We start from the raw sequence: 23,157 nt of genomic DNA on the forward strand, positions 1-23,157 counted from the left end.
GTGTTTGATGCGCGGGGGAGACAGTGGGATCTGGTGCATCTTCTGGTGGGTTTACGGGGTTCTACCTGCAGTGGATTGGGGGGGTCGTGGCTAACAATGCATTAGGATATGATCTCCGCCTACTCCGACATCAAGCAAACGCCCTGCGTGAAATGCAGCAGAATGACCGACAACGCCGCCAACCTCCCTACCATCCGTCGCCAGACCCTCCCACGGGCTGAAGGCCAGCCGCCGACATGGGAAGCGCTCCATGCCACCTGCGTATGACCGACAGCGGTGTCCTATCTCCAACAGCCATCCCCATACGCCACATCATGCCAGTAGCACGCCGGATACTCCATGCCGTCGCGATCCCAGTAGCGCACGGGAATATGATGCTTCTCGCTGCGCCCTCGTCCATGTCCCCCATCACAGTACTCAACCCCACTCCACGTCCCGCGGTCAGGCACGACGTACTTCCTGGTCCGAAAATCGTATCGCTCGGCAGAGTGGCGTCTCGCAGACAGGAACGGGGCGTCGTTGGCCGTTCTCGCTTTCTCTTTGGTTTTCCCGCGCCGCTTGCAGTCGCAGCAGCAGGCGCAGTGTTCCTCGTTGGCGACGGGGTGGGCGTCGGGCCATCGCGACCAGTTAACTTTGCGGTCTTTGCCCGTGTGGATCTTGTCGATGTAGATGTCTGGTCCGCGGTTGGTGAGGACGTCGCGGAGACGCCAGAGGCGCGGCCAGTGGGAGGGATTTCCTGGACGCGGGTCTTTGGGCCAGATCCAGGCAAGTCGGGGAGACATGTTAGTGGCTGTGAGGGCTGGGAGGGTGGTGGTATGAAGTTTAGAGAAGTGCTTGGGTGGGCGTGCGGTTCTATGTTTTATACCCTTTGCCATGGTTCATCCATACTACATTTCTGCATCTAGAATGAAGAGTTCTTTGACGAGGTCGTTGTGCTGCAATCACCATACCTGCATTATAAGTCAAACGTGCATGTTTGGATAATGGGAGGAGAGGTCTTGCGTTTGTTTGAGGCACTACTGGGCCCTGACAAAGAGCAGATGAACACGACCGCTACATGCATATGTGCTTCTTCATGACCGTTCATTATGTTAAGCACCCATCTATCTTCCCAGATATAGACACAAGCAAACAGCTGAGAATTACACTTCACAACAGACAACCAATTAGATACTAATAGCTCCCAAATATACAACAATCAACCAGAACGCCGTCCCACCCTGCGATCGATCGCTTGTCATGACAAAAAGAGACAAAATCGCTGGCTCAATGCAACAATTTTAATGCATAAGATAATGTTTGTTCGTCATCTGTTTCCGTTACGTGGAGAAAACGCCCGTTCCCACCACAAACCAGGTGAACGAAGCGATGGTGATGGAGGCCATGCCGACAGCGAACTTGACGGCCTGTCGTTCAGATTCAGAGAACGCACTGTTGCAGGTAGCGCAGTAGTAGTCTTCGTAAGTTAGCTACAATATCCAAAAAGCTCATTGCCATGAAAACTCACGATTAAGAGGAGTGTAAGACTGCGGGAGGTACATTCCGAAATTGTACCCATTCTGCGAGCCCAGGTGTCCCGCGTCCGCGGTGTCACCCGGCTCGCTGTCCACGTCGTAGACGAACAGAGTGTAGGTGGCGGTCAAAAGGGGCACAGTCGCATTGGCCTGGTACTTGGCGGTATCCCACACAACCTTTCCGGTCTCCTGCACACTCATATTGCTAGAGATAGTGTATGTAGCACTGTTCAAGCTGCAAGACGCGATGACATTGACGGCGGAGGGAGTCACAGAGAGGGAAGTGTAGTTCCAGGCAAACGTCACAAACTCGCCGACTTTGTAGTAGGTCGTGGAGCCGGCGGTCGGTGTAAGCATGGAGATACCACCCGCAGGCATGCGAGGGTCGACAGAGATCGAGGTGGTGGAATTGCCGGTGTGGGACGATTTGCCGGTGGCAGTGCCCGTCTTCGTGGCGGTCTGCTTGCCGGTCTTAGCACTTTGGGTGTCGGTGGCAGAGTCGGTTGCGGAGTCGGTTTTCGCTGCGGTCTGACCCGTCGTCGGAGAGGCACCGGTAGTCGCGCTGTCAGCGGCGGTAGTTTCTGATTGAGTTAGTTGATGTCTGGTCTCCTTCGACAGAAAGAGGAACTAACCGGCTCTCTTGACGATGCCACCGTGGAGTGCGTCCAAGCCCCATGGCCAGGCTGAGACAGTTCCCAGCAGGAACAGGAAACATACGATTGAGACGAAGGTGTTGGAACGCATGGTGGAGAGTGTTGCAGATGTGAATGAACAAGGGGTTATCGGCTGTGAAAGGTCTCTTGTGGACAGCCCAGCACTCGATGTCCCGGGGGCGGATGCGGCGATATGAGATAGTAGACTGCCTCAAAGTTCCTCCGATCCTAGTCACAGGATATGCAAAAGCTCACGAAGATGGTGTACGATGAAGTCGAAGCCCGGCGGTGGGACTGACAGATTGCAGATCGTCTTGGGGGTCAACCGGACCCTGGACGAGCGAAACAGGAGTAAACAAAGCGAGTGACAGGGCAACCACGCGACGGGGAGTCGTTGGAGGGGTGAATAGGACGGGAATACCGCACGACAGACAGCACCCGGGATGAATGGAACGAAAGATGTAATAACGGAGGACGAGAGAAGAGAAGAGAAGAGCGAAAAGAGGCCGATGGGAGGAAGAAAAGCGCAGAAGGCGGGATGCGCAGGGTCTAGCCCGATCGGGCGATCTAGTGAGACACACTATTTATAACTCGATCATCAGACAAGATTCGATTCTACTGTATACAATACAGGTATATATACGGAGTACATTCTACTCGATATGAGATGATATTGCATATAATCCGTCAACTCTGGTAATACCTTTGATGGGCTCTCCTTCGTTCTCTATATCCGAGTAGAACATAACTTCCATTGACACAAACAAACAACCCGACGGGACCATTGGCAATTATTGGATCCCTAAAATGCTGAAACCGATAGTGGATTCTTAGTCATCTATTCGATACATCCATCCTAATGCTCATTATGCATCTTATGCATATGCAGCGTATGCACTAACATTGCATACTAATACTTAACCCTAAACATCGCACATGGTTCATCTCGTCTCTCATTACAAATATGTATAAAACAAGGCACAACACCTCATCCAGTGAGCGAGCGTCCCTAGGAAACCCCATAGTCCCTCGACCCATATTAGTCCTTAACGTCATAGACCAGAACCCTCTGTGGCGGTGGCAACCCCCCACCACTTCCCTCTTCAGGAAATATAGTCCAACCGCAGCTGGATCTCGCTGCACTCCGCGGGGAGCTTGTGCTTCCGGAAGCTCATCAGGTAGAACAACTGCGGTTCGTTGTGGTACCAATCGCAGACTATCATCCCTCGTTAGTGGCAACATACTTGATTGCTCGGCATGGAGTTACTCACCCAACCACCCGCCAAAACCCTCGGGCTTTGACCACTGTAGTTGTCCGTTTTCCACGGAGAAGTCATTCTCGCCGTAGCCCACGTTGATCATAACAGGTTCCCAGGCTGCAGGACCTGTTAGTGCTTGCGTCGTAGGATCGCAAAGGGCGAGAACTTCTTACCTGCATAGTTGTTTGATAGATGCATGACCAGGCCCCATGGGAACGGCGTGTTCAGGGCGAACTGGACATGCGATCCGTTGAAGAAGGCCGGCTTGGCCGTTTTGATGTCTGCCGTAAGGACGGCGTCGTTCTGTGCCGCGGCGGTATGGTAGCCGTACACAAAGAGATTGTTATGTTCAGGGTGCGAGGCGCCAGCCGTCTTCAGGTAGAACTTCTGAGGCTCGTTGACGAATCTGACAGGATTGGCGGCAACGGCAGAGAACAGTAAAGCGAGAGAAGAAAGAAACTTCATGATGGACGAAGGACGAGGGACACTATAAAAACGAAGGAAGCGAGAAGAAACGAGATAACCCAAACAAGCGTGCGGTACTGTAACAACTCTAGGATATCGGCAGTTTGGAGAGTGAGGAGGCTGATGCTTTTAAACCCCAGAACAATGCAATGGGATCAAAATCCCGGTGGCAAGGAGGCGAGCAGGCCCATAAAAGTCACAAACCTAACATTCCTCTCTCCCTTGCGGGCTCCATCCAAGTGTTCATGCACTGGACCACTGTCTGGACGATCCGCCCGTTGCAAAGCTTATTGCAGAGGATGTCAGAGGACCGGATACTAATCTCCACCGATCCATCGCGGTCTGTCCGCAGTCTATTTCTCCATTTGGTTGGGTGAACCGTGGAAAGTCGCCTGTCGCCAGGTGGTTCCCTCAGGACGGACGGTCATGCCGAAGAGCGGTGGTGGCTGGAGTTCTAGAAACAGAACCTTCTGGCCTCTATGCGCATACGGACTTTTCATCCTGAGAATCACGTAGTCTGATCCGGGAAAAGGCCGAGGGCCGAAGATATGTGACTGGAGGATAGCAGTTTTATATCTTCACATCTGCGAGGATATCGAGTGATATCTTAGGCCCAGTGTTGTTCTTACTCAGGGTGACGAGCTTCATATAGTTCATATGTCCATATAGTATACAAAATATACAACTAAACTGACCAAACTCCTGTCCAGCGCGTGGGTATTCCTAGCTCATCCTCCCAGCCCATGGTTGAGGATGCCAAACAGGCCCTGTTGCGCCGTCTTATCAATTATATCAATTGCCGCCATTTCAAAACAAACCCGCCCAATACACATTCATAGTAAAATGCAAGAGGCCGCCCTACCTACCTACTCCTGATGCGGTATTCCGGCTTCAACGACCACTTCCCCCGTCCATTTCGACCGCCCTTCTCCAATACCGCAATCGTCTTCAGCATCTCCTTGAACTCTGCCGATCTCTGTGGAGTAGTGCAGTAGCGGTTGAAATGGTCGATCAGCATCTGCGTGTAGACCGCTCCGCCATGAGAAGTGATAAAGTCCCGAATCATCGTGATAAAGTCCACCCCGCTGGGGCTCCTCCCAGGAGCAGGGCTATTACTAGCACTGCGGGACACCGGGTTGCGCGCCGAGAGGTTGGCTAGAATGCTGGCGGACGAGGGTCCGGCCCCGGCGCGTCTCGCGGAGCTGCTTGTCCCGCCGAAGGGAGAGCGAATAGGTGGCTCTTCGGGTCGTCCAGCAAGTCCAAATTGACCGGTCCAAGTGGGAGTGCCGATGGGAACATTGCGAGCGGCCTCTCCCGCGCGTCGAAGTTCTTCTGCAGCCTCCGCAGCGACGCGCTTGGCTTCCGCTTCGATGATTTTTGGATCGGCGCGAATGACTCGTTTACCGTTGACGATCTGGTCGTGTTCCAGTGCCGAATGGACTCCGGAGCGTGCAAAGATACCTTGCATAATGCGAGCCTCTGAATTGGATGCCGGAGCGGCCTCTTGATTCTGATCACCGGGCTCTTTTTCATCCTGTTCAAAGTTCTCAACCGCAGCGACGCCTTCCACCCTGCGAATGTCTTTCTCCCCTTCGCGATTGTCCTTCGCGGATACGTCTGTGTTCGTCTCGGATTTAGGTTGCCGAGTAGTGCCTTGGTTATCTTCATTGTAGGTGATGTCGGCGTTGTTGAAGATTTTACTTGTTTCTGTCGGACCGTGCTCATCATCACCCAGGGAGAAGAGGTCGTGCAGGTCGCTCATCTGGAATGTCTGGCGCTGTTTTGGGTCTCTCAGAATCTTATTTGTAAGGAACTGCTTGAACACCTGCCGATGGTATATCTTCTCTTCGATCGTTCCGGCGGTCATCAGTCGGTAGATGGTCACCTCGCGCTTCTGTCCAAGTCGCCAAGCCCGCTCTCGCGCCTGCATGTCAGTCGACGGGTTCCAGTCCGGGTCGTAGATGATAACCCGGTCGGCTCCCGTGAGGTTTACGCCCAGCCCGCCTACTTTGGTAGTTAGGAGGAAAAGGTGCAAACTTGGGTCCTTATTGAATTCGTCGACCATAGACTGTCGTTGAGCAATGGGTGTTGTCCCGTCCATGCGGCGATAGTTGATACCAGAGAGCGAATTGACGAACTTTTCAAGAATGTCCAGCATGATGCGATGTTGTGCGAAGAGGAGAGTCTTGTGACCCGTGTCTCTCCATAGCTCCAGGAGTGACCGGACGACCTGCATTTTCCCCGACTTTTCTGCTCCTCCATAAGCAGCTTTATGGGCTGAGAACTTGTGACTCTGTAGATCTGGATGGTTGCAGATCTTGCGAAGGATGTCAATGCCGTACAGGGCTTGTCTCCGGCCGCGAAGAATGGATTGCATCTCCTGAGAGGCAAGGAATGCCTTGTACGACTGTCTTTGCAGTTTGGTTAGTCGGCAAAAGAGAACCTGTTCACTCTTCTTGGGAAGGTCGGCCGCCACATCGATCTTGAATCGTTGGAGAAGATAAGGGCTGATGGCGTCCTTCAAAGTTTCGGCACACTTCGCAGCCGTTTGTACCTGCAAATTTGACGCATTTGCATACCCACCCTGGCGAATGGGGAATTCAAATTGGTTGCGAAAATTCACCAGCGTCCCCAGGCGCATAGGGAACACAAAATCGAACAATGACCACAGCTCAGTTAAGTTGTTCTGCATGGGAGTCCCCGAAAGAATGATGCGATGAGGGGTGCGTAGTTCTTTGGCATGGATGGTGATGGCAGTGTTCGGATTCCGGATCTTGTGGCCCTCATCCAGGATGGCACAACCCCATTCCACCGGAATTAGCAGAGATGCGTAACTCAGGAGCCCAGAGTAGGTGGTGACTAGAACATGGCCCTCTTCCACCACACGTTTGACCACTCTCCTCCCTGCCTTGAGCCCGCTGGAGCTAGCCCGTGAGTCCCATGTCTGTGATAATAGCGCTTCTTCTCTTCTGCTTTCGTTTCGAATATTAACCATTCCACTTCCCGATGTGTGGAGGATGGATACACGGAAAGCAGGCCACCAGGTGTGAAATTCGGTCACCCACTGTTTCATCACAGTGGCCGGACAAACAACGATCGCCGGTTTGGTGAGTTTCTTGCTGTAGTGTAGACCAGCCAGGAATGCGATCACTTGGATTGTCTTCCCCAGTCCCATCTCATCACCAATGATTCCTCCAACTTGCTGTTGCTGCAGCTCCCAAAGCCACTGAACACCGGTTTTCTGATAATCAAACAGGAGCGGATGGATGTCCCCAGGTAGACGATATCCGTTGTCGTACTCCACGTCCGGGACCGTCGGGTGAGGCATGAACCACTCCTCGTCGCCTATCTCTGGACTGGGATCAGGCTCCGATTCTTCCTTCCCCGCATGAAGTGCACGTTTCCGGGCAGCACTCCGGCGAGTAACCCAACGCTGAAGTCGATGTTGATAGGACTTTTCGTTTCCATCATCTAGTCCCCTCAAGTCCTCCACGTCTTCCTCGACTGGTTTCTTCGTTTTGGCAGCAGCAGGCCGGGAAGGTTTCTCCTCGGGTAGAAAATCCTCTTCTCCTTCAGACGGGGTTGCTTCCTCTTCAGATGCCACATAACTCGCTGACTCGTCAGCCGAAGGCACCTCAGGCGCGCTCTCGGCCTCGTGATCTATCTCGTCGGACTCCTGGACGGACTGCGGTTCACGAACACCCCTTTCTATTTTTCTCCGCTTCTTCGGCCTGTCAGACTCTTCCACCGCGCTCGAGTCAGTCGTCGTCTCAAAGTCAAACCCGGGGCGCACCAGGTTCCGATGAGACACGGCAGAGCGATCTTGAACCTGTTCCAGCGCATCCCTCTCGTCGCGTTCATCTTCGGCATCAATCAACGCATCATGAAGACTGGCCAGCGGACCATCGTTAGGGCCGGATCCCATTTTTGAGAACGGGGTGATTTTCCCCGTGCGAATTAGGTAGTCCCTCCGCGACTCGTTGGGCATCCGGCCCGTACCTGCGGGATGGCCACCCGCTTCCTGGCCTTCTCGTCGCTCATCAATCCGCTGTTGGATTTCTTTCAGGTCTTTTGCAAGGGCTGTGTTGCGGTCTTCGAGCTTTTTAAGATCGTGTTCGATGCGAACCCGCGCGGATGTGCCTATCGGTTGGGATAGTCGCTGGTGAAGGCGGAGTATTTGGCTTTCTACCTTATTTTTCTCGATGGTTGTCTTTTCGAGTCTTTTGTTGTCCCGCTCGTCAGCTTGTTCATTGAGGAGTTTGTCAGCTTGTCTGGTGATGTCTCTCTCGAGGTCGTCCTGGTTGCGTACGGCGGCCTGGAGTTCCTGGAGACGGGTCGCTTCATCTGTGCCAGACGGAGGAAAGCTCGAAGCTGACTGGTTTTCGATAGGAAGGGAGTCCTTCTGGTCTATGGGCTGATCCTGGCCGGTGGCATCAGCGTCCTGCATCTGAGCGCCTTCCATGGTCAGAGGTTGTCACTCGCGTCAAAGATTGTCTTGCTGTAGTGGACGCGACGACTTATTACACCCAGTATGACTTTCGTATAGCGAGATGGGGGTTGGACATATTCAGCATGCGCAGATAGTCCGAACTTGGCCTCGAGCAACAGCCGGGTGGCGCAAGAAGGGAGATTAGGCTGTAGGTGTGTTGGAGCCTTGCGACTGCCTAGAAGGCACTTTTCCGTCCTATGTCAAATGAGACTGAGCCTCCAGTCTCTCCAATAGCCGCGGTCTACTACCAGGTCGCCCCAAAAGGATGAGTGATTTAGATGCGACAGAATCAGCAGAACTCTTCACGGCCTGTGAAAGGCAGTGTAGAGAGGCTGATATCAGAATATTGCCGGCATAATACTTTCACCGATGCCCCCACCGCTTCCAGATGAGTCATCCATCGGCTTCTCCCACGTCACTGTGGACATCATGATGTTCCATTGGGCACAGATCTGGTAGAAATTTACATACAGGGCGTTCAGGGGGAGATTTCTCCTCCTCTTTTACTTGGACATCTATAGGCTCCTGGTAATAACTACCTAATAATATCATTATGGGTGGCTCGGATTACTGCAAACAGTTGTCATGATTACGGACCTCCCCCTGCATAACTCGCTGCCTGCGATCGAGGTTCGTCGGTGATACTGCACCGAATGAAGCTTCCCTGGGGCATCGAATGGCAAAACCCTGTTCTTTGCAGTCGATTTAATTGTGGCCGTCGGGTGGCGGGCGTCCAACTCCGCCGATCGCCTGCGAGGCTGGACAATGGAGAGAGGTTCAGTGATGAGGAGCGGTATGGATGGATCGGTGAGGGTGGTGATGATCGAGTGCAGTAAGCCCGCAATCGAAGTAATGAATTCGTTCAAGGATGTTGGCGTGGGAATTGTTATTGACGAGCACATAATGTCTCGGAAAATATCAGAGGAATAATGTTATGGAGCATGATCGAGTCGTGAGATCAGCAGCACCCGCAGGGACCAAATGAGGTTACCTTTCGTAGTTAAACCTACCAAGAAATCCATCTCTCACTCTTTGCTTGCTTGCTCTACTACGACGACACACTCCACTCTCTCTCTGTGCCTCCCCCCTCTCTTGCTCTCTCCCTCTTCCTCCCTCCCTTTTTCTTCTCTCTCCTCCAGTCTTCTTCGTTCTCTTCATTCGCACTTCTCTTCGTCCCGTACTTCTGTCTGGATTCCCGTGTTGCTCGGGATTTCCAACAGGTAGTACCGCCGAGTCTCTCCTTTCCCCAACCCCCTTCGCGTTGTCATCATTTGCGACCGCCTCCACCGCGCACGCCCTTACCCACACTCTTACTACGGAGTACTACCTCACTACTATCATCACCTCCCCTCCTCCTCGTCTGGATAATGAGGTGTCGCTCAATCGAAATCTGACCTCCAATTCCTCCCATCGTCGTCTCCTCTCGTCCGAATCGTTCCAGGGTTTCAAAACCCTCGTCGGATCGCGTTTCGACGTGTATCTGCCGTCCCCGCTGATACCGACCATCCATCGTTGTCGTTCTCGCTCTCGACCACGGTGCATGTGCGCCGTCGACTGCGACTGACGATCCTCCTATTTCTCCGACTTTCTACACCTCACATTGTGACGACATTGTAAGAGCGGAGTAGGCACGATGGATTCCCAGTGGCAGCCATACCAGGACCATATGATGGGGGGCCGTCCGGTGCAGCAGTTCAACCACGCTCCTCCACAGCAGCTGCCATCGAAATATGGCGCCCAGCCCCAACAAGCCCAGCCGCCCGTGGGATACACATATGAGACCTTCCAAACTCCCGCGATCGCTCCTCAGCCTCCCTCCCTGGGCAACAACTCGAAATCCGTGTCCATGGCCTCGTCTCCCGCCGCCACGCCACGTAGCCGCGATTATGTCACCGATGCCGACACCACCATGGAGGACGCGGATCCGTATAACCGAGCAAAGTACTCGACCAGGCCGAACCAGCACAGTCGGCCCTCCTCGCAGTTCTTTCCCCAGGAGGAATCCTCCGCCGCTCGACGGTACTCGCCGATGAATGTCCTGTCGCCCTCCATGCCCTATAATCCAACAAGCCCGGGCAAGTCTCAGGCCCCCTACGCTTTTCCACCGGGTCCCAACCAGTCGCGACGGTCGCCAACCAGGGCGCCCAATTATGCATCGCCGCCTCAGCAATATCAATCGCCTCCTGGTGAGTGAATTCACTGGACGTACGGAAATTTCCGTTTGATACTGACGTCGGGATGTGCCACAGCCGGATCGCGCGCCCCAAGGCTTCCTCCATTGCAGTCGACCGAACTCGGCCCCGATCGCTACTACCCGCCATCCGCAGGATCCCAGCTGAATACGCCTTTCGCGTCGGATGCACGATCACCACCGTCTGCCGCAGTCTCGGGTGGACCCCCGCAGCCTGGTCGAGGACCCATCCCTAAGTTCCAGAAGATCAAGTCAGTGCAGGACCTGCATCCGCGGATAAACATGCAGCCACCCTACCGACGTGCCAATCCCGAAGGCGGGTTCATCAGCGTAAGCGTACCTTGACTGCTTCATTGATCGTTGCGTATCTAATGTACACACAGCCCCTCCAAGCCTTGACAACGCATCTTCCTGCGACGTATCGGATTTGTAACCCCGGATTCAACTACGAGTCGTCGAGAAACCCGAGGCGTGTTCTCACGAAGCCTAGCAAAGGGGTCAAGAATGATGGTTTCGACAACGAGGAGAGTGATTACATTCTGTACGTGAATGATATTCTCGGGAGTGAGGAGGCCGGTCATAAGTGAGTTACCCTCAAAGCACCACCCTTAGTGTCAGTGGTTGATTCTTACACCTTCATAGGAACCGGTATCTCATCCTCGATGTGCTGGGTCAAGGCACTTTTGGGCAAGTTGTCAAATGCCAGAATCTGAAGACGCAGGAAGTGGTCGCCGTCAAGGTCATCAAGAACAAAACAGCATACTTCAATCAAAGTATGATGGAGGTGTCGGTCTTGGATTTGGTGGGTGTATTCCATTGCACCGCTGGCCTGGCATGCTACTAACTTCCCCGCAGCTGAACAGCAGATATGACAAAAATGATGACCACCATCTCCTCCGATTGAAGGACACCTTCATCCACCGGCAGCATCTCTGTCTAGTGTTCGAATTGCTCAGTGTCAACCTCTACGAGTTGATCAAGCAGAACCAGTTCCGAGGATTGAGCACGACACTTGTGCGGGTATTCGCTCAACAACTGTTGAACGCGCTGAGCCTCTTGAACAAGGCCCATCTGATTCACTGTGATCTCAAGCCAGAGAATATTCTTTTGAAGAAGTAAGTCATCTGCTCGTACAATGGAGTACCGGGCTGACCTTGACCTTTACAGTCTTGAGAGTCCAATCATCAAAGTCATCGACTTTGGTTCGGCCTGTGATGAACGGCAAACCGTCTACACATATATACAGTCACGGTTCTACCGCTCGCCCGAGGTCCTCCTTGGGTTACCGTACGTCATCTCTTGTCCAATCCTTGTTGACTTCATGTCTGATAGGCTGCAGGTATTCTTCCGCCATTGATATGTGGTCACTCGGATGCATCGTCGTTGAACTCTTCCTTGGTTTGCCATTATTCCCAGGGTCTTCAGAATACAACCAAGTGTGTCGAATCGTGGAAATGCTAGGCTTGCCACCCACCTGGATGCTCGAGATGGGTAAGCAATCTGGCGAGTTCTTTGAAAAGACTCAGGACGAGTTCGGAAGAAAGACATATCGATTGAAGAGCCTCGAGCAATACTCTCGGGAACACAACACCAAGGAGCAGCCAAGCAAGAAGTACTTCCAACAAAACACTTTGGAAGAGATAATCCGAAACTACCCAATGCCCCGGAAGCATATGAAACCAGCAGAGATGGAGAGGGGTAAGTTCAATGTGGCTGTTTGCGTGAGCATATCAACTAACTCAGCACAGAACTCAATAACCGGGTGGCTTTCATTGACTTTGTTCGGGGGCTGCTGACAATTAACCCCCTGGAGCGATGGTCCCCACAGCAAGCCAAGCTGCATCCCTTCATCACGCAGCAGAAATTCACCGGGCCATTTGTTCCACCGATGAACTTGAAATACTCATCGCTCAACAAGACCATCGCACCCGGCATCCAACAACAGCAACAGGCAGAAGCGGCGAGCAAACAGAGGGCTGCACACGTCGCCCACGCCCAATCTGCGGCGGCGCAACAGGCATACTCGCTCCAGATGAACCAATTTCACAACCCCAATCATGCTGCCCAACCTCCTCCCATGTACAATGGGATGTATACTGGACATCAGCAGGGTGCTCCTCCCCCGTACCCTACTCAACCACCGACCTATGGTCACCAGATGAACCTCATGCCTGGTCAAATGCCGCAAACTCAATACGCGCCATCTCAAAGTCTGTACGCTCAAGCTACGACACGGGCGGGTCGTCAGCGTGCATCCACCATGGATCCGCAGGGAGGTGGTATCCCACCCACCATCCAACGAGTGGCAAGCCATCTTGACCCAAATGCGCCCATTCGACTACAGCCCAGCCCAGCCTACTACCCCCCGCCTGCAGATGGTTATGTCGACAATGCTGGTAACCAGCGACGACGAGGAAGCCGTGCAGGTGCCACCCGAAATCGCGACTTCATTCGGACCCTCGAAGATGGCGTCTTGGGCGGTGATGGTTTCATGGCGCAGAACCAGTGGCATTGAGCACAGACGTGTCGATGGTGATATCAAATGGCCCATGAATCATTACCGACTGCTGACTCCACGTTACCGGACAGGGGATAGCTCCAGGTGCGTTGATATCCCCATGAGAAACGCAGAGCTACCGCTTTTACGATGTCCTTTTTCATTTGGTATCCGCCCGAGCGCTTCCCTTGCGTACATGCCAATCGGTTTCGGTCGATCCGAGACAGTTTGAGGTTCACCTCAGCTCGAACTGGCTCTGTTAGCGTTTACACATGGGAAGACCTCGACCCTGGCCCGGCGCCAGGGTAGCGCTCGCTGGAAGTGACTCCTACAGATTGGGGTTATATTAGCAGTGATGAGTGCCGTGGAATTCGTGGATGGAGATGCAGATCCTTGGACTATGACATCCCTTATTTCCCTGCAGTCGGACCTTGGGATCCCGATCCGCATTCTTCCCTCCCGTCTCCGTTTTCTTTTCAGACCATCGCGTATGTGCTTTTCGGCATCGCCAGGAGTGATTGGAAAGATCGCGATTTAAGTTCATTGTTACCGCATATGCTATCATGTTGAATCTCTCTACTTCCTACATCCTAAGTGCACGGAAGGCCGACCCGTTTCCACCTGCGTCTTTACTTGATCTTATGTCTTTTTCATTCACAGAAGAGAAGCATCATTAACTTGGATACTCTGACTTCGAATCCTTCCTGGCATGATGGGCATGGCTGGGACGCTGTGCTCTAAGTCTGTTTTAGACATGTAGTAGATATTCGGATTGTGCATATTTGTCGGATCATGTTTATGATACCTCTGTCTTCCACCAATAAACAAATTATCCGGGAATGAATCTTTTGGAGTAAGCAGACTGAGTCATTCTTGAAGCCATCGAGTGTACTTGATACGATCTGTCCAAGGCGCGGTTCAGGCAGCGAATTACCCAAAGCGGTTAGGCGCGCGCTCGCTTAAATTTCGTGTGTGGCTCGCGCAGGCCAACCTCTGCGGCTCCCGAACCCTCACAACGGAATTCTCTACCAGGTTAATCACCGACCGGATCGACCCCTCCGTTATCATTTACGACTGTGCGTCTATCGAATCTGCCATTTTCAGAGGCAGTCCGCTCGGTCCCGATTTCTGCGACGTTTTTTGACCCCCCTTTCGGTCCGTATCACGACTACCAAAAAAAACCGTCCGCAATCATGTCGCGTTTCTTCGCTCGTGGCGGCAGCGACAGCGAGTCCAGCTCCGAGGATGAGCAGGAACTCTACAGCGATCGCGAGGAGGAGGAGCAGTTCTCAGACTCGGAGGAGGAGTCGAGTGAGGCTGAGTCTTCGGAGGAGGAGTCCTCGGATGACGAGGGTGCCGGTGCCTCTCGGTTCTTGAAGAATGTCTCGGAAAGTGAGGAGAGTGAGGATGAGGAGCGGGTGACGGTTGTCAAGAGTGCGAAGGATAAGCGTTTGGATGAACTCGAGGGCATCATCAAGGCCATTGAGAATGCTGAGAAGATCAACGACTGGGCTGTGATCTCGTCCGGTACGTTTATATTTGTGCCCCGCGTGGTGAAGGGATGAGGTTATGCGCGGATGCATCGATGCATCAGAAGACAAGAGTGGGGTTGATGGATAGGGTTACTGACTGTCTGCAGAGTTCGACAAGTTGAACCGTCAGATTGTCAAGGTCACGCAGGCCGGCCCGACGCCCAAGATCTACATTCAGACCGTGGCGGATCTCGAGGACTTCGTCAACGAGACCATCGCGAAGCAGAAGTCCTCCAACAAGAAGATGAACGCCAGCAACGCGAAGGGTTTCAACGCCGTCAAGCAACGCATCAAGAAGAACAACAAGGAGTATGCCACTCTGATTGAGAAGTATCGGGCGGACAAGGATGGATTCATGGCTGGTGGCGATGAGGAGCCCAAGCCGGTCATTTCGGCGCCCCGTATCTCCAAGGTTGAACGTGTTGAGGCACCCGTGGCTGTCACCGCGACTGCGGATGACGATGGCTTTGCGACCGTCGGTCGTGGCGGCAAGACCCTGCAGTACACCCCTGAGAGCATTCTCAAGCACCTCCGCGTTATCGTCGAGTCGCGAGGAAAGAAGAACACAGATCGGTTCGAGCAGATCCGGACAATGGAGAAGCTCCTCGAGGTCGCCCAGAACCCGTACCAGCGCATCCGCATCTACCTTACTCTCATCTCTACCCGTTTCGACCTCACCTCCTCCTCTAGCGCTAACTACATGAGTGTCGACCAGTGGAAGCTCGCCCAGCAGGAGTTCTCTACCCTCCTGTCGGTGCTGGAGAGCAACCGCGAATACGTTGTGACCGAGGGTGCCGAGGAGTGGGAGGACGACGAGAAGCAGCCCCAGGTTGCCGCCGGCGAGACGCTGCACGTCCCCGGCAGCATTGTCTCGTATGTCGAGAGACTGGACGACGAGCTCACCCGCTCCCTGCAGCAGATCGACCCCCACACCGCCGAGTACATCGAGCGTCTGAGTGATGAGAAGGAACTGTACACCAACCTCGTCCGTACGCAAGTGTACGCCGAGGCCCTCACCACCTCGGAGAAGAGCGACCCCCGCCAGGATAGCCTCAACCGCGTCATCATGCGCCGTCTGGAGCACATCTACTTCAAGCCCGCCCAGGTGGTTACGATCCTGGAGGAAGGTACCTGGAAGTCCCTGCCCTCCAACCTGGCCTCCGACATCACTCCTCGCGCCAACTCCGGTGAAGTGACAAGCCTCGTCCAGACCCTCTGCAACTACCTCTTCCGCCACAGTGATGGTATCCTCCGCGCCCGTGCCATGCTGTGCCAGATCTACTTCCTTGCCCTGCATGACCAATACTACCGCTCTCGCGACCTGATGCTCATGTCCCACCTGACGGAGAACATCGCCAACTTCGACGTGAGCACTCAAATCCTCTTCAACCGCACCTTGGTCCAGATCGGTCTGTGCGCCTTCCGCGCCGGTCTTGTCTACGAGGCTCAGAACACTCTCTCTGAGGTCTGCGGCAGCGGCCGTCAGAAAGAACTCCTGGCCCAGGGTATCATCCTCCAGCGCTACTCCACGGTATCACCCGAGCAGGAGCGTCTGGAGCGCCAGCGCCAGCTGCCCTTCCACATGCACATCAACCTCGAGCTCCTCGAGTGCATCTACCTCACCTCCAGCATGTTCCTTGAGGTGCCCCTGATGGCCCAGACCTCGTCCTCTCCCGAGATGAAGCGCCGCGTCATCTCCAAGACCTTCCGCCGCATGCTCGACTACAACGAGCGCCAGGTGTTCACCGGCCCTGCGGAGAACACCCGCGACGGTGTCATCATGAGCGCCAAGTTCCTTGCCGCAGGCGACTGGAAGAAGGCCGCCGAGATGCTCAACTCGATCAAGATCTGGGACCTGATGCCGCAGCCCGAGAAGATCAAGGAGATGCTGTCGCAGCAGATCCAGGAGGAGGGTCTGCGCACCTACCTCTTCACCTACGCCCCCTTCTACGACAGCGTCTCCATCGCCACTCTCTCCAACATGTTCGAGCTCCCCGAGAAGAAGATTCAGGCCATCATCAGCCGCATGATCTCGCACGAGGAGCTTGCCGCTGCTCTAGACCAGGTCAACAACGCCATCGTCTTCCGCAAGGGCGTCGAACTCTCGCGTCTCCAGTCGCAGATCGTCACGCTGGCCGACAAGTCCATGAACCTCCTGGAGGCCAACGAAAAGACTCTCGAGCAGCGCACTCAAGGCATGGCCAACGCCTTCCAGCGCGATCAGGGCGCTGGCGCCCGCGGTGGTCGTGGCGCCGGCCGCGGTGGCCAAGCCCGCGGTGGCCCGAGATTCCCCGGTGGCCAGCAAGGCCGCCGGCCGGGTGGACAGCAATTCAGCGGTGGTGCATTGGGCGGAGCGATCAAGGCATAAATAAAAATGTTTTCCCTTTCTCCTTTTCTTTTACCCGTCTGTGTGTGTAATGGCACTCAAGTTTTCATGGTTTAATGCGTCCGATTGGAATCTAACTACATATGATCCTTCCATGTGCGATCTGATCTCGGCGAGTCCGTCGGTTTCCTTTCTTCTATCTTTCACGCATCCCGTATTGTGTTACCCTTTCTCGACGAATTGATGTCTGAATGAACTCCTGAGAGTGGTGTGGTTGAATAGAAGAATGAATATGATAGGATGTTAGATTGGATTTGTGATTCGAATAGATATTTAGGAGTCCAAGTTTCATGTAGAGCATCGAAGATCCAATGTTCCAAGTTGGTTCCGTGTTGTAAATATATTTCTGGATAGGATGGGTAGCTGTGTACTCCGTAGAAGAGATGCGGATATATATTTACGGCATTACCTCATAACGTCAACGGGACATCTTGAAACGATTCACAAACAGACGCTGGGTATCTTGAATTGCAAACATATATATAAATCTTTCAGATCTACATCACCCACTATCCCCAAGGAGATTCTGCGGCGACCAATACTCGTTCTCCTCGCCCTGGGCGTCGAGCCAAACCAGACCATCCGCCAGGAGATCGTCAATGACCGTCTGCGCGCGTGCTCGTTCCCAGTTCAGGTTCACCTGCAACATCGATATACTCACGTATCCCAGGATCTGGATGACCTCGAGCACCGTCGCCTGATCGGTATTAAGTTCCTTGGGCACGGACCGGATATACTGTTTACTTCCTACGCGGACGATCGAGAAGCCCGAGCCTAGGGGCTCGAGGGATTTGACGGCCCGTAAGACGTCGTCACTGATAGACACATCGGTTAGTCGATACTCGCCTTTGATCCATGAACAGGCAGCGGGAACATACTCGGTGACTTCCAGTCCACTCCCGATGGCTTTCCCCTGCCCGACTCGTTTCCGGCACTCTTTCACGCCTAGGAGCCCACCGTTTTCGCTGCGTGTCTCCCGACACAGCTCGACGACGCGCACCGCAACCTCAAAGTAGAAGTCGTTCATGCCCCCGCCCATGATCTGCGTCCAGACGCTGCCGCCGCGGGCGCTTTTGCTCTTTACATTGCTGGCGGCCAGTGGGTCGACGCCGATGGTGTTGCACATGCGCGCGAACTCTGCGCGGAACGTCGGGTTCGATTTGATAGTGGAGCTGTGCTCCAGGGCGAAGGTGTGCAGGAGAGACTGGAAGACGGAGAGTTGCGTTTGCAGCGAGGAGAGGTGCGTGGAGCGGAGGTTGGCGCCATGGTTGGCGTATGATTGGCTGGCTTGGGTGCGGTTGGCGAAGGCACCCAGGCCGACGCCGCGACGGGTGGACATGATTGTGTAGGAGATGGTTTTAACGACTTGCTGGATTGGGGTACAGAGGGGTGATGCCAGCATCATGGGGGTTATCGGATGGTCAGGTGATGATAGAGCCCTACATGCGATAAGGGCTGATGACTCCCCGAAATGGCAAGGGGGCAGGAGAGGGCAAGCTAGCCTAATCAGGCTAGTACCGGACCCGCCCACACAACTCGATTTTCTTCATCTTCCGTTCGGGCAGTTTTTCTCTTCTTCTCTTCTCCGTACGAGACAGCCTTCGCCAACCGCCCAACTCGCGAACTCAAAGGACCGTCGCAATGGCCGCCACTGCTACGTATGGTTTCCCAGTTTGATCCCCTTTCCGGCTGATTCGCTATGAGCCTGTAAGGGTTCAGATTATAGTCGTCCTTTCTCGCTGGAGATGCTGCGGTCGATCCCGTCGGCCGCTGAGCACCAGCTCGATTCTTCCCGCGACCGTCGTCTCTCCATGAATGCGCTTTGAATGAACTTGTTGAGGATAGGCGCTGGCAATTGGCATGAGCGGTGGTCTGGGGTATTGGGGTTGAAGGCTGACAGCACCTTCTCCCTGAAAAATATTGTTGTGAGCTATCGCTTCCAGTCTGGCGTATCGCATGTGCCTCTTGTTGGCCAGGACTATGCCAGACAATGGGACGAACAGCGTCAACACTACTTCCTGAACTTTGGTTCGGGGTTTTGTCGGCTGAGGATATCGGTTGTCGCTGTCGTGGGTTTGCGAAAACCATGCTGAAAATGCTGGCTAGTAGCGACTCACGTGGACAACCACTCAATACCTCACCGATTAAATTCATGTCGTCGAGTGCCTCTGTATTATCTTTCTTGCCTTCAGTTTGAGAATGTGGCGCTATAGCTGCAATTCTTACACTCGGCGAATTTTGTCTTGGAGTGAATACCACGGACGGACTATACTGACCTTCACAGCACTGTCCCCACCCAGAACCAGGTGCTGGTCCCCGAGACCCTCCTGAAGAAGCGCAAGAGCCAGGAGCAGGCTCGCGCTGTTGCCCGTGAGGAGGCCGCCAAGAAGAAGGAGGTCAGTATTGAGCTTTTCTTTCGCTTTCCCTTCCCACCATCGATGATGACAACAACCACCTACGCGACTAGACTACGGTCGATGCTGTCGCTTCTGTTAACCATCTTTCGGGGCTGACACGATGCTCTTGACCCATTTGTCACATGAGTCTTGGTACGAACTCTTGCTAACGGAGAAGTACAGGCCAACAAGAAGAAGCGTGCCGTCATCTTCAAGCGTGCCGAGTCCTACGTCAAGGAGTACCGCGATGCTGAGCGTGAGAAGATCCGCCTTGCCCGCGTTGCTCGCAAGGAGGGTAACTTCTACGTCGCTGACGAGCCCAAGCTGGTCTTCGTTATCCGTATCAAGGGGTATGTCTCTTGAATTTATATGTCTCTCAAGCTCGTACTAACGCCCCGCAGTATCAACAAGATCGCTCCTCAGCCCCGTAAGATCCTGCAGCTGCTCCGTCTGCTCCAGATCAACAACGGTACCTTCGTGCGCCTCACCAAGGCCACCCAGGAGATGTTGACCATCATCAACCCCTACATCGCCTACGGTTACCCCAACCTGAAGAGCGTCCGTGAGCTCATCTACAAGCGCGGATACGGAAAGGTCGACAAGCAGCGTGTCGCTCTTACCGACAACCAGATCATTGAGGAGCACCTCGGCAAGTACGGCATTGTCTGCATGGAGGATCTGATCCACGAGATCTACACCGTTGGCCCCAACTTCAAGCAGGCCAACAACTTCCTCTGGCCCTTCAAGCTCTCCAACCCCACCGGTGGCTTCCACACCCGCAAGTTCAAGCACTTCATCGAGGGTGGTGACTACGGTAACCGTGAGGAGAACATCAACGCCCTCATCCGCCAGATGAACTAAGTTCATTCTGTTGAATGCGGCGTGTTCTGGGTTGTTTGTGGCGCGGACTGTTGTCGGTTAGCGGTTTAATGGTCTTAGCTCGGGTACAAAAATAAAAGCTTCATCAACCTGACTTGATAGCAGTTGTAGGGTCTTCTGTTTGTAGGTCATGATAACGACTGGTAGAGCGTTTCCCTCACCGTCGAAGAAACATTTGATATGAATGTGTACCCCTGTAGCTGTATACCCGTCAAAAATCCTACTCTCGCTCAGAGTTATGAAGTCGACCACTCTGTCAGTTTGCCAACCGACGAGAGGTGCCAGCTATCCTTCAGCCCGCCATATACCTGATCATTATAAAGCTGGTCTGCATACTGCTCACTGCTAGGGACGACAGAGATGAGATTCTTCATACAGTTGGAGACGCAATTGCATCCTTTCTCACACGCCCAGCCCACTACCCAACGCACGGGTCTCCTCTCCAAGGCCTTAGTCCAGCACAAGAATAGTGGCTGGCACCGCGATTACAGCGAAGGAGGGGATAGCCGCCTAAGTCCAATGAAGGAGTATACTCCGCAACGTCTGCTAGAGAGGAAACGGTGGTCTGATACAGTGAGCCGAATGCGCTGGACGTCCACGATTATCGTGTATGTGGCCTGTCTGATCTCTAGTGACGACGTAGCTAACGATATGTAGCTGTGTGATCCTAATCTCCATCGGGTGTCTGCTATTAGGCATTGGCATCAAGGGATTCAGATAATTCCACGAGACCGAAAACATGTGGGATTTCGGCCTGGGCGAGGTGGCAGAAGAGTATTCGATTCAGAGGGGTATGAAAATGATTCGAGTGTCAGAGACGAGCAGTCTCAGGTTTCTCCAGATACAGAAGACGCAGGAGACGCAGTCGGAGAATCTCATATCTTCCATTGCAGCTTTTCATCGGATGAGGTTCGGGAACCGCATACATCGCGACTCTATATTTAATCTTATACTATAGCCCGCGGCATCTATTGATCTTTGCAATCCCAAGATACCCAACAAAGCCGGACGCTCACGAACGTCTACTGAAATCTAAGGTAATCACCGAATAGTAAACCCACCATCAACACGAATATCTGCACCATTGATCATCCCGCTCGAATCCTATCGCCTCGTCAGCATCAAAAAACCCAACACCCAAGCATAAAACTCACCTGACACAGAAAAAGCACCGCATCAGCAACATCCTCCGGCAGCGCGAACTTCCCGGTGGGGATATTCTTCAAGAACGCCTCGCGCACCGCATCCTCCCCCCACGCCTTCTTCCCGAGGGCCGTCCACGCCACCGTCGGCGACACCGTGTTGGACGTGATCCCACGCGGCGCCCACTCCGACGCCATACTGCGCGCCAACCCCAGCAGCGCTGCCTTGGATGCGCAGTACGCGCCGTGCCGGTGCAGCGCGACATGCGCCGCCTGCGACGAGATGCTCACAATGCGCCCCGGCGGCGGCGGGTTCGTCGACGCGGCCGCGTTCCCCGCGGCCTCGAAGTACATGCGCGCAAACGCCTGCGAGCACAGCATCGGGCCGAGCACGTTGGTGGTCAGGTGTTTCATCGTCTCCTCGGGCGGGGTCAGCTCCATGTCGCTGAGGGAGACGTAGCCGGCCGTGTTGATGAGGATGCTGGGGAAGGCGCGCGCGCTCGCTGCTGACGACGACGGCGAGACCATTTCTTCTTTCAAGGCGCTGAAGGCGGACGAGACGGATTGCGGCGACGTGATGTCGCATTCGTAGGTGCGGATGTCGGTGTCGCTGGTGCTTGTGCCGCTGGCGCTGCCGTAGCCGGCGTGCAGGAGCTCATCGCGTCGGGCGGCCTCAAAGGGTGCGTAGAGGATCGCGAGACGGGCGCCCTGCTCGCGGAGCTTCTTGCCAATGCTGGAGCCGAGGCCGCCTGTTGGGCGGTGGATGTTAATTCTTGCTGTGCGGGGATGTCGGGGTGTAGTTCGGAGCTATCCCGTGGTCATACCTAGGCCGCCTGGGAGGATTGCTAACCTGCGGGCAAACGCCATGTCTGCCGGTTGTTACTGGGTTAAGGATATGTAGGTATGTGTCTATCGTAAGGAGCGTGAGAGAATTGAAAGATATGAAAAGGCATTGAAGATGAGGGGAGCGGGGAAACCCCATCCTGACGTCAGCCGAGAGGGTCCAATCTACGAAGTATAGAGCTTTCATACAACTTCATTATACAACATCAGTAAAAGCACAACATACCGGGCCAGGTAGTAATCAGAATAATTGGAATCTATCCAGATCAATCATAGCAGCCCAATCACTATCTCGCCCTGGATATCAGCCTCCAACTCAAGCTTCACCTTGGCCTTGAGATTGAGCCGGATCCGGATCTTCAGACTCTCATCGCCCTCGTCCTTGTCCCCGACAGTCGGGACCAACGAAGTATCTGCGCCTTGGAGAAGAGACTTGTCATCGTCGCCGCTTTGGTCCTTGTTCCGGTTCTTGCGTCCGCCCTTGGGGGTGTTGCCGACCGTCTCAGCGGGGTTCTGACTGTATCGAGATGTCAGAGACGATGGAGAGGGGAGAGCAAAATGGGCCCTACCTGAGCAGGTTGTCTGCCATGGCTGCAGAGCCTTGGTTGGGTAGCAGCGGAGAATAGAAATACAGGAACGTGAGAGGCAATGGGATGGGGACAGCAGGCATAGGACGGCCCTGACGATGGGCTGCTGAGGTGAGGCCGAGAGAGTGAATGACGACGAAAGAGCGCTGAATTCACAGCTAGGAGCGAGGAGCCGGCAAGGGAAGGGTTTATACCCTGCACAGTACGGAGTACGCCAGAATACTCTCCCGTCTCACCATGCAGTTTCAGCTGTATTAGTTTGAATCATACCCCACCGTTCAGCTTGTCGATCGGCGCTATATTGCTTTTGCCCGCGGGCGACAG

At 54.1% G+C, this 23,157-nt stretch overlaps 9 protein-coding genes across 9 annotated transcripts in view; 4 read left to right on the forward strand and 5 right to left on the reverse strand.

The window, feature by feature from the left end:
• The window catches only part of ATEG_02199 (RNA polymerase II mediator complex subunit MED27 domain-containing protein), a gene marked incomplete at both ends in the record, with an annotated part of 1,152 nt that extends 1,040 nt beyond the window's left edge, over positions 1-112 (forward strand). The window contains one exon of the mRNA XM_001211377.1: positions 106-112. Coding sequence (XP_001211377.1) covers positions 106-112 — 7 coding nt within the window. The remainder of the gene's footprint in view (positions 1-105) is intronic.
• A 1,207-nt stretch (positions 113-1,319) lies between these two features.
• On the reverse strand, positions 1,320-2,258 carry ATEG_02200 (uncharacterized protein; the record flags this gene model as incomplete). The annotated part of the gene is made up of 3 exons (XM_001211378.1): positions 1,320-1,456; positions 1,508-2,095; positions 2,147-2,258. The coding sequence occupies 3 exons, from the start codon at positions 2,256-2,258 to the stop codon at positions 1,320-1,322; spliced, it is 837 nt and encodes a 278-aa protein (XP_001211378.1).
• A 1,012-nt stretch (positions 2,259-3,270) lies between these two features.
• On the reverse strand, positions 3,271-3,891 carry ATEG_02201 (uncharacterized protein; the record flags this gene model as incomplete). The annotated part of the gene is made up of 3 exons (XM_001211379.1): positions 3,271-3,383; positions 3,439-3,543; positions 3,600-3,891. The coding sequence occupies 3 exons, from the start codon at positions 3,889-3,891 to the stop codon at positions 3,271-3,273; spliced, it is 510 nt and encodes a 169-aa protein (XP_001211379.1).
• Positions 3,892-4,516: 625 nt separating this feature from the next.
• On the reverse strand, positions 4,517-8,353 carry ATEG_02202 (DNA-dependent ATPase RAD26; the record flags this gene model as incomplete). The annotated part of the gene is made up of 3 exons (XM_001211380.1): positions 4,517-4,533; positions 4,762-8,050; positions 8,081-8,353. The coding sequence occupies 3 exons, from the start codon at positions 8,351-8,353 to the stop codon at positions 4,517-4,519; spliced, it is 3,579 nt and encodes a 1,192-aa protein (XP_001211380.1).
• A 1,660-nt stretch (positions 8,354-10,013) lies between these two features.
• On the forward strand, positions 10,014-13,086 carry ATEG_02203 (putative protein kinase Yak1; the record flags this gene model as incomplete). Its single annotated transcript, XM_001211381.1, has 8 exons — positions 10,014-10,566; positions 10,630-10,901; positions 10,955-11,154; positions 11,214-11,373; positions 11,427-11,686; positions 11,739-11,858; positions 11,911-12,269; positions 12,320-13,086. The coding sequence occupies 8 exons, from the start codon at positions 10,014-10,016 to the stop codon at positions 13,084-13,086; spliced, it is 2,691 nt and encodes an 896-aa protein (XP_001211381.1).
• Positions 13,087-14,261: 1,175 nt separating this feature from the next.
• nip1 (translation initiation factor eIF3 core subunit c) lies at positions 14,262-16,968 on the forward strand (the record flags this gene model as incomplete). Its single annotated transcript, XM_001211382.1, has 2 exons — positions 14,262-14,595; positions 14,708-16,968. The coding sequence occupies 2 exons, from the start codon at positions 14,262-14,264 to the stop codon at positions 16,966-16,968; spliced, it is 2,595 nt and encodes an 864-aa protein (XP_001211382.1).
• A 436-nt stretch (positions 16,969-17,404) lies between these two features.
• On the reverse strand, positions 17,405-18,388 carry ATEG_02205 (ESCRT-II subunit protein SNF8; the record flags this gene model as incomplete). The annotated part of the gene is made up of 3 exons (XM_001211383.1): positions 17,405-17,448; positions 17,497-17,593; positions 17,648-18,388. The coding sequence occupies 3 exons, from the start codon at positions 18,386-18,388 to the stop codon at positions 17,405-17,407; spliced, it is 882 nt and encodes a 293-aa protein (XP_001211383.1).
• A 588-nt stretch (positions 18,389-18,976) lies between these two features.
• On the forward strand, positions 18,977-20,243 carry ATEG_02206 (60S ribosomal protein uL30; the record flags this gene model as incomplete). Its single annotated transcript, XM_001211384.1, has 4 exons — positions 18,977-19,014; positions 19,271-19,382; positions 19,566-19,732; positions 19,784-20,243. The coding sequence occupies 4 exons, from the start codon at positions 18,977-18,979 to the stop codon at positions 20,241-20,243; spliced, it is 777 nt and encodes a 258-aa protein (XP_001211384.1).
• A 1,059-nt stretch (positions 20,244-21,302) lies between these two features.
• Positions 21,303-22,835, reverse strand: ATEG_02207 (putative short-chain dehydrogenase/reductase; the record flags this gene model as incomplete). The annotated part of the gene is made up of 6 exons (XM_001211385.1): positions 21,303-21,365; positions 21,416-22,152; positions 22,228-22,272; positions 22,473-22,503; positions 22,574-22,763; positions 22,816-22,835. 6 exons carry the CDS (start codon positions 22,833-22,835, stop codon positions 21,303-21,305), a joined length of 1,086 nt encoding a protein of 361 aa, XP_001211385.1.
• Positions 22,836-23,157: the final 322 nt, after the last annotated feature.

This window comes from Aspergillus terreus, genomic scaffold, assembly GCF_000149615.1.
Source record: "Aspergillus terreus NIH2624 scaffold_3 genomic scaffold, whole genome shotgun sequence".
Lineage (NCBI taxonomy): Eukaryota > Fungi > Ascomycota > Eurotiomycetes > Eurotiales > Aspergillaceae > Aspergillus > Aspergillus terreus.